The sequence below is a fragment of the Mustela erminea genome, chromosome 11, assembly GCF_009829155.1.
Source record: "Mustela erminea isolate mMusErm1 chromosome 11, mMusErm1.Pri, whole genome shotgun sequence".
NCBI classification, from domain to species: domain Eukaryota; kingdom Metazoa; phylum Chordata; class Mammalia; order Carnivora; family Mustelidae; genus Mustela; species Mustela erminea.
Window position 1 is genome coordinate 69671993 of NC_045624.1, and position 13780 is coordinate 69685772.

General features: G+C 38.1%; 1 protein-coding gene across 15 annotated transcripts in view; it reads right to left on the minus strand.

Annotated features, from left to right (window-relative positions):
• Nucleotides 1-919: 919 nt before the first annotated feature.
• The window catches only part of GNGT1 (G protein subunit gamma transducin 1), a 369437-nt gene continuing 356576 nt past the window's right edge, over nucleotides 920-13780 (minus strand). For 7 of the 15 annotated variants that reach the window (XM_032304829.1, XM_032304835.1, XM_032304834.1 and 4 more), the window contains 2 exons: nucleotides 5286-5391; nucleotides 920-1434 (listed from right to left, as the gene is read on the minus strand). In XM_032304829.1, the coding sequence (XP_032160720.1) occupies nucleotides 1306-1434; nucleotides 5286-5381 (225 nt within the window). In that variant the 5' untranslated portion in view covers nucleotides 5382-5391 and the 3' untranslated portion in view covers nucleotides 920-1305. Of the gene's footprint in view, nucleotides 1435-5285; nucleotides 5392-5481; nucleotides 5570-5977; nucleotides 6029-13780 lie in introns of those variants that run through there. The other 8 variants (XM_032304831.1, XM_032304832.1, XM_032304838.1 and 5 more) reach the window with 4 other exon arrangements.

Here is a 13780-nt window from a genome sequence, read left to right on the forward strand (position 1 = left end):
ACTTGGTGAGATGCCAGGAGGAAACTGATTAGCAAGATGATACAGAAGACAGCTATTTTTCTATCATTTTGTTCTTAAGACTGTTATAGAAAAAAGGGCTGTACTGGTGAGAGTTTTCTTCAAGATAGGATGGAATGGAATGCGTGGCTCTCAAAGGGTTCTGGATATTTATCTAGCTTCTTTCTCAGCAACACGACTAGTTAGTACTTACTGGATGTTGCTACTATGTGCCAGCTAGTATGCTGAGTGCCCTTATCCCCCGAATGTAATATGTAGCTCCCCATGAAAAAGGGGATAGGACCATATTATTCCTATCCTACAGGAGAAGAAACTGAGATTTAGAAAGAGTAAGTAATTCATCCAAAGTCAGGCAGTAAAATGCCAGAGCCAGAACTCTCTGTCTTCTTATAACCTTTACTCTGGTGCTGGTTAAATCTGCTATCTCCATGACCACAGAATGCCTTTTGATCCATTTGGTATTGTGGTAAAAAGTTACATCACTGGTAACAAGTAAAAATGGTAAGAATGTAGGAAGAGGTTATGTTAAAACCATCACTGCTGCCTGGGGGTTGAGAGAGCAAAAGAAACAGAAAACGAAACATCCACAGTGAAAATCTTCAGAGTACACATTCTGTCAAGATAGATCTTCAAGAGAGAATCAAAAGAATAGAGTTCCTAACTCTACAAAGGAACAGAAAGGTTGGAAAACATATAAGGCTAAGCATAAAATTTCCTCCTGTTAAAATATTAATAGTGTTGAAAGAGAAGTTAAGAAACAGAAAACTATATATTGGCAACCAGAATAATACAGACTCATTCATGAAACATAGTATTTTTGTTTGTTTGTTTTTTGCTTGTTTGGGTTTTTTGATTTTGTTTGTTTGTTTTTGAAAGAGTGAGAGAGAGTGTGAATGGGAAGAGGGAGAAGGAGAGAGAGAATCCCAAGCAGGTTCCATGCCCACAGTGGGGCCCAAGGTAGGGCTCAAGTTCACGACCCTGAGAGCATGACCCTGAGCCAAAATAAAAAATTCAGACACTTAACTGACTGAGCCAACCAGTTGTCTCCATAGCAGTCATTGTTAAAGAAAGGGGTCAATCAGTAGTTATTGCCAGTTATGTGCTAAACTCTGTGTTAAATACTTTAAGAAAAACAGATTTATGCATTATCACATCCCACTTTTTATTAAAAGTTTTTACTTATAAATCAAAAGGTTACGTACATGCTTAATAGTATTATTATAGATGACCAAAAATTAGTACTGTCATTAAAGCTCAAGTTATTCCATGGAATTTTTTTTTTTTTTCTTATGAAATCACACAGCCTCCTTTGAGTTCCTTGAAGGGGTTTTTGTCCTCTGGGATACCCTTTACTAGTGGATCTTCCCCAGATCTTTCTTCAACATAATCCCTTACTTCTTCACAACATTTGGAGACCTTAAAGGGAAGGAGAAAGAAATGACACATTTGGTTTAATACAGAATACTGCAGAATCCAAGAATGTATTATAATTTCTGTGTTCTTTTTGATGTGTTCTGCTTTCCACCAGTGCATATGTATTTTCTAGGAGAGAAGAAAAAAAAATAGCTGCTCTTTTTTCCTGTCCTGGATATCTTCAGGTAAAGGAGAACCATTTGGCCATAATTCAGCTAAGGGTTCTCAGGAGATACTGCCTCCAGCTTCTCTAAAGGAGATCAGAACAGGGATCAGAAAACAGCTGGCCACAGAGGTCACCAGGGTCACCAGAGTAAACATTGATTAAATCTGTTTCCTCATTCCGGAAATGTGACCTGTAAAGGTGGAAGGGAATGAATAATTTTTAAATTCTAGGCTTATCACCACTCCTGAATTCTCAGAAGTATACACATATAATTTTATTTTAAACTCATTTACAATGATTGATCATGAGCTCCAGTCAAGGACCTTTGGCTGACTTGTTCACGTGTATCACTGGCATCCAGAACAGAGACTGGATTTAGGTGGTGCTCAGTAAACATGTATTTGTTGAACTAAATCATTATTTTTGTTTATGAGCTTGCCCTTCACTCATCTACCATTATAGCAATGGCTTCATGAAAAATCAGGCTTTAGTAACTTAATGGATTCAGCCAGAGCTTAAATGGTCCATGTGCCATTTAAAACACCTTTTAGAAAGAGTCAAGGTTCTATAACACATAGAAATATAAATGTGTGCATCTGTGTATACACATATAAACATGCATATCCACACAAGCTCAAAATATTTCTTTTAATGTTCAACTTATTTCCTTTTCACTTATTCTACTGTTCATGACATTAACATGAAACTACTTCATTTCTGGCAGTCCATTAGGTGGCCATTCCATAACTTCTCTAACTAATTCACTGTTTTTTTAAATAAAATATTTATATCATTTTTGAATGCAAATTTCCAGCAACACTAAACATAAGACTTAAGATTACTTTATAACTCTGCAAGTTCATTATCTACATATTAGGAAACATCATTTCTAACTGGGGCAAGGCCTTGGTCAGATGTCTCCTTCATATGAGGATGCTCGTAGTTTATACACAATTCTGAAATATGCAGTAATTTAGATTCACATTTTTTTCTTTTCAAAATTCAAAATTAAGATTTAGGTTCACTTTTCCCCCCGTTCCTCCAAACAGCAGCTATTTTGGCCCCAACTGGGTGTCAGGAATAGAGGTATTGTAATTCTAGAGTCAGCGAAGGGTTGGTTTTGACAATGTCTAACTAGGATCTGAGGCTATAAAGAGCAATAAATTACCTAAAAATCCTATGTGAGTGTATGTGCTCAATTGCAAATCTGTCAGCTTTAAAAACTGGGTGCAAAGAGTTGTGTCTTCTGACAATACTAGCACCTTGATAGCAGAATAGTATGAACTATTCTGATTCACAGACATCAAATAATTATTTAAAAAGTAATAAAAATTAGTAGAAAGCATTTGGTATGTCCTAGGTATTGCTCTCAGAGATTTAAATACATTATCACATTTATGCTTCCCAGCTGCCCTCTGAATTAGATGTTGTTACTATTCCCATTTTATAGACAATATTTCAGGTGAGTATTCCACAGGGAGAAAGTTGTGGAGCCAGAATCTGAACCAGGGATGTGGTTCCAGTGTCTATCCCCTGGAACCGTTTGAGAAGGACTTTATGCCAGCTGTGTCAAAACTATAGGTTTGGTATCTAAAATGTGTGTGTGTGTGTGTGTGTGTGTGTGTGTGTGTTTGTGTGTGTGTTTAGTTTTGGCAGTCTGGTATTATGTTAGTTTGACTTCCAAAAGCAAGGAGTTTTGAGTAGCAGGGAAAAGGAACCCCCAAACCTGCTAGATGATGATGTATGTGATGTTCACCCAAAATAAAAAATCCCAGATAAGCTGGCCACAAATGAATAATAAACATGAATATGATCCAACTGCCTTTCTTTTTTTTTTTTTTTTTTTTTAAAGATTTTATTTATTTGTCAGAGAGAGAGCAAGCGAGAGTGAGCACAGGCAGACAGAGTGGCAGGCAGAGTCAGAGGAAGAAGCAGGCTCCCTGCGGAGCAAGGAGCCCGACGTGGGACTCGATCCCAGGACGCTGGGATCATGACCTGAGCCGAAGGCAGCTGCTTAACCAACTGAGCCACCCAGGCGTCCCCCAACTGCCTTTCAAACAACAATTCTAAGGAAATAAATAATGAAACAGCATTTGGATGTTTCAAGTCAAGAAGAAAAAATAAATTTCCTTTATTTTCCCCCAAATATAAAGATTTTAACTGTTCTGTTGTATGTTCCAAGCTTTTTGTGCTGTGTATATATTTAATTTTATTTTTATAGAAAAATATGTTTTGCCTGTACGGAAAGGGCAAAAGAGAAGTTTGAGACTATTATAAATGTCAAAGAAGCCAAAATTCCAATATTTATTGGGAATAAGGGTCTTGAGCAAAGTATGAAGATAATACAAACTCCTTTTCTGCTTTGGCTTGATAAAATGTGTTTTGGAAAAAATATAAAATATACTCTTATCACTCATAGAGGAGTTTTATTCTACTTACTTTCCTAAAATGAAAAAATCTAAAATACATATCTACATTTTCCAAGCTTTAGTCACTGTTTGTTTGGAGGAAACTTTTACTCCTTTGCCACACCTCTCCTTTTAATGGCAGAGAACTCTTGGTAACCATTTCCAAGATCTGTCAGATATTTTTAGGAGGAATGAGCAAATTCTCGTGCTTGAACTCATTTTTATTTGCAAAGAAGGAATAGCGTGTACTCATTCATTACTAGCCATGACAGTGCTGGCGGAAATGAGGTCTTGGCTAAAAGTCTTTAAACATCAAAGTATTACATTAAATAAAAAGAAACATCAATTTAGAAAAGGAAAAATAAAATGCCTATGTATGCATTGCTTCATTTTACTGCTGAACTAAAATATGGTCTCTGTCTCATTTTCTTTGTTTCCTTTTTCTTTCCCTCTCTTTCCTTCTTTTTTAAAACAATTCTATGAAAACAGAAAAACATTTTTAGTTTTGTGGTCATACAAAAACAGTCTAAGGATTTGGCCCACGTAAAATAGTTTGCGAAACCTTCCATTTAAAGTCTGAATCAAGAGATAATTATGATTATTAATTTTCTTATTCTCTAATGCATTTTTACCTGAACAATTCATTTTTAGTTACATTGAGACTCTCTAGTGAATGGTGTGGGGGAGGACAAATCATTTTCCCTCTACTCTTTAAGGTTCTTAATTGAGACACTCCTGCTAATGAAAAAGGCAGATTAACAGGAGAAAAACACACAAAAATTTAATAGCATGTATACCTCCTTTGTACATGGGAGAGATCCAGGAAAACCAAAATGGCCCAGGACACCCCCTTAAATACCATCTCCAGCTGAAGACAAAAAATGTTGGGGTTTGGGGACAGAAAGGCCAGTTATGGGAGGTTTTCAGGAAAAGCAGACATCAAAAGCCCACTTAATTCAAGTGCATTTAAGTCCTTGCCTTCTCTCCTAATAAGAGTTTTAGAGTCATCCTTCTCTTCCTGGTACAGAGAGGGAGACTTTATAAATGGAGACTTCTCTTATAACTGTAAATGTCTCTTACAAAAGGACGACTTGTACTTGGTTTTCAGATATTCTCCTACCTGCTATTTCTTAAAAATAACCAGCCTAAAACAATACTTATGTTAAGGAAATATATTTTGTTTGGGGTGACAAATTCTGCTCCCCTGTGACAGGTCCTCACCTGGCAGTCCTACCATATCTATAGTTTAAAATAAAATTCAAAAGGGAGCAATGGTTTACCAGCATTCTTTCCAGGGTCACTTCTTTCTTGAGCTGGTCAACTTCCATCTTCAATTTGTCCTTTTCTGTCAAGTCTTCAATATTGATCACTGGCATCTTTTGCCTGCTGAAAAAAGAGACAGTTCATACATACACCAAATTTCTGGACATGGTTCAGGTCAATATTAGCCAGTCCCTCCCTCTGCTCTTAACTTACTAAGGGAACTGTTTCTTTGTTTCAGCTTTCTAGGATAACTGATTTCTTACGAATGCTCTCTGAACAATTCTAGCACTGCACACTAGCCTTGCAATTTTAAAGCTTCTTTATAATCTTCACTAATATGATTAAACCAAGCATTTGACTCTAACCACCTGCTAGTAGGTTTGTAGGGATGTGGGAGAGGTCAGTTTAGTCAGCATACAGTCGTAAACATCCAAAGCTCCTCCTTTTCTCTGTTTTGTTTTATTGTTGTTTTTTTTTGTATAGTGTAAATATTTGTGTTTCCAACACTCAATCTTCAACACCAAAACTCTCCATTATATGATATACACCATTTAAATGAGCTTGAGGTCATTCTGAGGACTGAATTAATCCTCTAAAATGCTAGAGTAATCTGGTATTAACAGAGAACTACACACAAACTGTTACTATAAGTTCTTTACAAATAACAGGTTGTAATATGAAACAATAGAGTGGAGATATAGCAAACAACCTCATTAATCAGAAACGAGCATGTTACTTAGAATTTCTCTCTAAACAATACCAGGAAGTTCTGTGTAACCGTCACAATGCACTGGAAAGCAATCATGACCAAATGTATCAGGTTAAAGGTGACATAGTGGGCATACTGTTGGACATCATAAAAGAAGGATCTTCTGCACTCTCAGCAATCTCTTTTCCTTAATTAGATCAATGGGCAACGGGGGAAAATGGTGCAGTAGCTGGTGGTACCCATATGCTAAATGGAAAGTATTTCATTGTAGTTAAGTGACATCACACTTAAAACCTCTCCTTTTTTTGTATTCTTTTTTTCTACTTTGTCTCCCTGGTCCAGGTTTTATAATGAGATATTTTTATGAAAGTAGACATATTTAGGTCACATGTTATTTCAGCGAACAAAACATTGCATATTTATATACAAATATTCTGCTAATAATTTATGAGCAATTAACTTATTTCCTTATAGTGATATAGTGTTATCATTTCCAAAACCTTTGAGGAAATACTATTTCCCTTCTTGATCTTATAATGGACTCTTCTTCTTTGGGAAACAGACATTTTCACATATTTTTAGGGGCAAATGCCTAAATATGCCAGCACAGATATAGAAAAGAACACTCTATGAGGACCCAAAGTCAATGTTTCTCTTACCTTTTTATTTTTGCTTCTCTGTTCTTAATTTAGCAAACAATATGACACGAAAAGATTGTTCTTCAACCCGTGTAATTGTGTAATTGTTGTTTGGTATTTGAGGGAGATATTCATTCTCCCCTTCCTTCTTAACTGCGTTCAGACTATCTGTAACCATTCACAAGCAAATCTACGTCTGCTGATCATTTTTAGTGGTTGAGATTATCCTTGGCACATTTTTTCTCCATCTTGAAAAACTAATTCCACTGGCAATGACTCTCACACTTCAGTGTGTATAAGAATCGCTTTAGGAACTTGTTAAAATATGAGCCCAATTGAAGAGGTTTTGATTTGGAATAGGGCTTAGAATTTAATTTTCTCTGTTTTAGAGAATCCCTACCATGTTATTGACAATGAAATGATCACTCTTTGACTCTTGCTAGGGGTGTGGCCCTGATCAAGTTACTTAAATTCTCTGTGCCTCAGTTCACTAGGAAATTAGAGCAATATGATTATGTAGGTTGCAGATGTCTTGGGAGGGATCAATATTGCATAACGGTATGTGGCACGGAATATGTGCTCAGTACACGTTAGTTGGGTTACCCACTTATTCTGCACCTCTAGACTTTCAAAGTCGGATATCTTACATGGCACTCGCTGATAGGTGGCTTTATAAGTGCTCTTTAGGGATATCATGTGGACATGATTTGGGTCCCTTAATATCATGGGTAGCAGATGCTGTTGGTGCCCTTCCTAGATTTCCCTTTCCAGAGTGGCGTGTTCATTTTCCCAGAGGTGCACATGTTGACTGCCAAGGGCAAGCCTTCTGCATGGGTTTGTTCTTGGCTGATGGGAACGACTTCGACTGGTGATGTCTGGGAGATTATAGTTTCAATTGGCCCCTGTGAGTGACCTTTAGTGTAGGGCTGGCTGAAGTGAGGTTGTAACAGTTCAGGGGGTGCCTCTGGGCTGAAAAATCCTGTAATTGAGAACCTTCCAGAGCTCCCCATGGAGTCAGGATATGCTAGACATCTGAGACTATACCTTTGCTTAACCTCTGCTTCATCTTGCTTTCTACCTTCCTTCAGAGATTTCTTGTGAGAGCTCATCCTTGGTAAATCACTTGGACAAGGATCCCTGTCTTAGGCACTGATTCTGACAAATCTAAGACACAAAAGGTTATAAGGACTTTTATAAGAGCATCTAAGTCTTTCACAACTTTTATGTCCTTACTCCTGCCCATTGTTCAATATATAAAAGAGAATCATGGGGTGTAGATACAGTCACTAGCAAACTATGTCATAAATATTCACCTAGCCATAGAAAAAAGTACAAAGTATGTAACACCAATTTACTAACAAATGATCTCTGAACTCTAAAATTCAATAATACTTTAAGGAAAACACATTTCATTTGGTGGAGGCGAATCTTAGAAGATGAGGGAATGCTTGCCAAACTTGATGCCATGGGACTTACATGAGAAAATTCAAAGAGTGAGGATCAAAACTCTAACTTCCTTCAAAGACAGCCAGCCAAAGAAAGGGCAGTGTATATTGTCTGCATGGAGTCCCAAGGCTCAGAGTTGCATTGAAGGGTTTAAATGAATTCAGATACGGCATCATCCAATCATCCTTAAACCCATTTTACAGATGAAGTAAAGGTGGTCCAGACAGTTGGAGTGACCCAAATCATAAAAGGGGTGGCAACAGAGCTGGGCTATAACACAGGTGCTTGGTTTTTGGTCTGGGGTGTTTTCAAATCCAACACACTTCTGTTACCCTTCCCAAATAAGTGTAAAAGCATAGATTTGTTGTGTCACACTTTAGAATTACACAGGAAGAAAGTACAGAATTGAAAACAAGGGGCACTAAGCCTCTCTGTCCTATTCCCCCCCACCCTGGCCCCAATCTCTGGGCAGCTCAAAGCTTCCAACTGAGCCTCCTCTACATGGGAAGTTCTCAGAGGGGCTAGATCATATTACTGGCACTATTACCAAGCATCCTTACCCCCCTTCCACCAGAATATAAAAGAGAAGGACTGAAGACTCAGACCAACAAGCTAAGGCAGCAATTATAGCTAATTCATGGGGGGGGGGTGTTACCTACCCCTTTAAGTAGAAGATATTTGCCCTTTTACTTCTTCCATCTTGCCTACTATCAGAGGAGGTAAGGTCCAACAAAGTAAAGAGATGAGAAGGGGGAAAAAGTACCTCAGAGCTGTACCCCATTCATAGAGCAGGGGTTCTCTGTGGGAGGCAATACCGCCCCTCCCAGGGCTTTTTGAAAATATGTCAGGTTGTTTATGGTTTTCAGGGGTTTTGTGGGTGCGAGTATGGGATGTAGAGAAGATAGAAAGATTTAGAGTAGCTTAAGTGTCTCACTAATATTGTCCATAGTTTTCTTGTTAATCTATTCAAGAATTAAAGTGGGCTAGTATAAAGTTCAAAAGCTACCTGCTTTCTATTTGTTTTTACACATTATATAGATAAGCATATTTTGAAGTAAGGCAACTCGACAAAATATTGAACTTACAAAATCTGTATTAGTGGAAATTATTAAAATTATTTTTAGAAGTCCCCTGTTTTATACAGAAGATAAGTCACACATTCTTTGAAATAGAAATGTTGCTAACACTTTAAATATTTTGATTTATAAACATTCCATTTGACACATTGTTTTCAGAAACAAATACACTATATTATTTACAGTAAATTTGCAATCATAGGGCTATAAATTTTCTTATCTTGTACTATTCTTTTCCATCCTGACATTATACTTAGGACTATAAAAATAGCTAACGTTTTATTCATTTGTCCAACAAATATTTACTGAGGACTATTATGTTCTAGACTCTATTCTAGATGCTTGAGGGTAGAACAGAAAAAAAATACAGAAAATCTTACTCATGAGGAACATACATTCTAATGAAGGGGAAAGGCAATAAACAAGATAAAATGTAACATATATTAATTGTGATAAGTACTAGGGGAGGTATAATAAGTAATTTGTTTATTCCACAGATGCTTATAAGATTCTACTTTCCATAAGTCTAGCTCTCACCACTGGGAAACAATGGTGACTACAACAGGAAAGCTTCCTGCTGTCACAGAGCTTACATAATAGTCAAAGGATCAGACAAGTGAAACAAAATGAATAAACATAGCGATTTAAACTGATAAATGCTATAGTTCGTGATAAGGAGGGACTAGGATGTGAAGCAACATCATCTAGACTGATTAGAAGTAGTCAGCGGGACTAAGACTGTTCAGAAGGAGACAGTAAAGGTCAGTAGACGAGCATTTCATGCAAGGAGGAGGGCTAAGCAGAGGGAACAGCTCATGCAATGGGCAGGATGTGGGAACAAATTTGTTGTACAAGAACAGAAAACACTATGTAACAAGTAGAGTAAGATAGAGGGAGAGTGATGGGGTGAGGTCAGGAACGGAGACAGTAGCCAAGTCACGTAGAGTGACTCAGAGGAGTGGTAAGGAATAAAGTGAGGAGCTAATGAAGGGTTCGGATTCTACTTTGAAAAAAGTGAGGTGTGTGGGGTTGAAGGGTAACTACAGCGGAAACTGGGATTTTATGGAAGAACGTAACCAAAGAGTCCCTTAAGAACAGGTGGATTTGAACAATATTGGTGGCCACGGATATAGGGAAATAGGGGAGATTAAAAATGTGATTTGCAGGTAGAATTGACAGGACTATTGATGGATTGGGTGATGAAGAGATGGGAGATGTCAAGAGTGATTCCACAGTTTTGGACTTGAAAGTCTAAATAGAAGTGTCACTGACAGAAAGAAGGAAGATTGGGGCATATGGTCAAGATTTCAGTTTAAGACATATAATATTTGAGGGGCGCCTGGGTGACTCAGTGGGTTAAAGCCTCTGCCTTTGGCGCAGGTGATGATCCTGGTGTCCTGGGATCGAGCCCTACATCGGGCACTCTGCTCAGCAGGGAGCCTGCTTCCTCCTCTCTTTCTGCTTGCCTCTCTGCCTACTTGTGATCTCTGTCTATCAAATAAATAAATAAAATCTTTAAAAAAAAAGACATATAATATTTGAGATGTCTATTAGATATCCAAGTAGATATTTAGAAGATGTAAGCATTTGGAATTCAGAGGTGAGGTAAAGACTATACACAAATATGTGTGTGTGTGTGTGTGTGTGTGTGTACACTTAAAATCACATAAGAAGAAAGTTCAGTTAGAAAGGAGTTCTCAAGGTTGAACTTTGAGTCATTCCACTTTTAATGGGCAGGTAGAGGAGAAGGACAGATTGAGAAGGAATAGTCAACTAAGTAGGGGAAACCAGAAGAATGTGGAAAAACTAAAAACTAAAAGAAAAGCATTTCAAGAGTGAGGAAGAATCTGAAATGGTTAAATACTGCTGAAATGGAAAAACATGGTCCCTGGTGACCTCAGTGGCAACAGCTTTGGATGTTGTATGAATTGAGAGGTCCAGTAAGATGTGGCAATAGGATGAGGTGCCCTTGATGGGAGCACTTCCTGTTCTTCCTCTTCCCAATGTGGAAGTTGAATCAGAGTGCAATGGGGTGGGGGGAGATGAGGAAGTGGAGGCAGATAGTGAAGATAAGATTTCTGCTGGGAAAGGGAGCAATGAAATAAGGCTCTAACAAGAAAGGGGTGGAAAGTCAAATATGAACTTTAAGTTTGGGATGGGGAAAAAAATCAGAGATAGAAATGGAAACTATTGAAAGAACTGATGTTACAGAGGAGTGAGAGGAGTAAAGTCCTCTTGAAGGCAAGAGGTGAAAGGACCTAGGGCAGTAGCTACAGTGTTGGTGTCTGGTTCGACCAGGGCATGTCTTCTACTGTAAGGGAAGGAAAGAGAGTGCCAGACATCCTGCTGACCAATAGGAAGAGTTCACACTTCTCTGGCTCATTCAGTAGACCTAGTCCATGCTAGTGTAGTCAACTCTCTTCCAATAACACCTTTTAGTTTGACTCAGTTTTCTTCCTTGGCTAGTAGCCAAGAGAGATACACCCCACCCCCCAAAAAATAGTAAGAGTCTTAGGAGATACACTGCCCTTTCAAACTGCAACTATGGCCTCCCCCTGCCCCCAAATGGTAGGTTGTCCCTCCTGTTTGACTTAAGAGATGAAAGCTTATCTATATAAAACTAGAATAAACGAGCATATGCAGGGTTTATGACAGACACGTTAGTAAGTACTGTATAACTAACATGAGATTTGGGCTAAGGTATAAAGAAAGGACAATATTTTTGTAAGAAAGAGTGTCTTTATACTTGAAAGGTCAAGCTCCATTACTTTCTGCTATATATAACCCTGAAAATAAGGATTTAGTGATTAACTCTCTCAATCCTCTAATCTGATTATTAACTTTGGCAGATGTTTCTCTTAGAGCATTATAGCAATGTATTTAAATTGCAGTGATCTGTTTGTTCTCAATTACAAACTTCATGTTTGAGTGAAAAGGAAGTCTGTAATCTAGCTGTCCAGGTACTGAACTGAGGTCATGAGCACATGTTATATATAATAAACCCGACTTCGGGCCCCACTAATATGTAAAAGAAATTACATTTGTACAGGGAATGAGACCAGTGGATCAGGATTCCAATGGCCTGAACTAACTGTATAGACATGGCGCCATCATATATTCACCTTAAGTTTCAGTGCTCATTTGCAGAGTGGGAAGCATAAAGTATCACCCTCAGTGGTGATTGTGGGAGATGTAAACTCTCAATAAACATCATATTCATTATTATAGTGCTTGCTATTCCCACATGATATACAGGAGTTAGGGGCAATTTTCTATGTCTTTCCTCCCTTCTTGACATGCCACTCTCTGGTGGATTAGTAGCCCAGGCTAGAATTCTGGGCAGGTGGTGGTGAAGCCATACTGTGCTAGGAAAGTCTTGGATAAAATAGTCCAAACTTTGTCCCAACATTTTGGGTGCCCTACATAGTTAAGTATGCAGCAGTGTGAGTAAGAGAAAAGATGGTTTGCCTCTTAAGTAGGCATGACAGCTGAATGAACATACATCTAGGTAGAAGAAAAAGGGGTTTTTTGAGATTCTGCCTTTCTACAGAAGGCAATGCTTTGCTAGAATCACAACACCTAAAAAAACAAAACAAAACAAAACAAAACAAAACTGACCAAAGCAGGCAGCTGTTTAAGGAATGAGTCTCTGTGTCCCGCAGGCATAAAAGTTACAATGTTAGATATGTTTGTGTAGATTGGCTTTTGTTTTGAACTGAGCTCTTACCAAAATTTTATTTCCTCCTCTATAATCCCATAAAACCTAGTACATATCTTTAATATTGTACTGAAAATGCGATATTGCAGTTGGGTTGTGATGTCTACTCTTCTACTCTATTATGCTAGGAGATCCCTATATGTATTTGTCTTTGAATTCCAAAACGCCTAGCACAAGATTTGGCACGTATTAAATAGTAATTCTGCTTATTTTTAAAATATATGGATGAAGAAATGATCACGGTAAGAGACACATTAAATACCCCATTATCTCGTCCTCCCTAAGGAGAACAAGAATAATAAAATTAGGCACAGGGAATGTCTCATCCTCTTAGCCGGTTCCACCTTATTATACACTGCTCACAGATGCACTCTCTATCCGACAGAGGGCGCACTAGAGTAAACATTTCCTACGTGACCCAACTCGCTAGAAAAACACCTTGTAGGTGAAAGAGTTGCCTAAACTTGAACAAAATCCTCGTGATCCCTAATCTCTCAGAAGAGATGAACTGCCTTTCTTATCAAACGTGTAAAATTCTTGTTCGTGCCAGATGGACTCACTTCAGATTTTATTTTGACAGGACTTCAGCTAACAGGCAGCAAGAATTTTGCTTATTGACGAGTTAATCAATGTAACTCCTTAAGTGACTATGATATATAATATATATCCCCAAATCACCGGTTCAGTTAATTCACCTCATTCATTTATGAGCTAGACATGCCACTTCTCTCTGAGGTGTCTGACAGGGAGGAAGACCGTCTGTCTTAATCCTCTTGTTAAACTCATAATCACCGTCCAAGCCTGTGTGGCTCTCAGAAGATAGAACATCTTACTTGAGACTTGGGACTTCTAGGAACTAATGTGTTCCAAATCAACTTAGTCTCCATTTTGGGGGAGGGCATGTGGGAGATGGTGAGAAGGATCT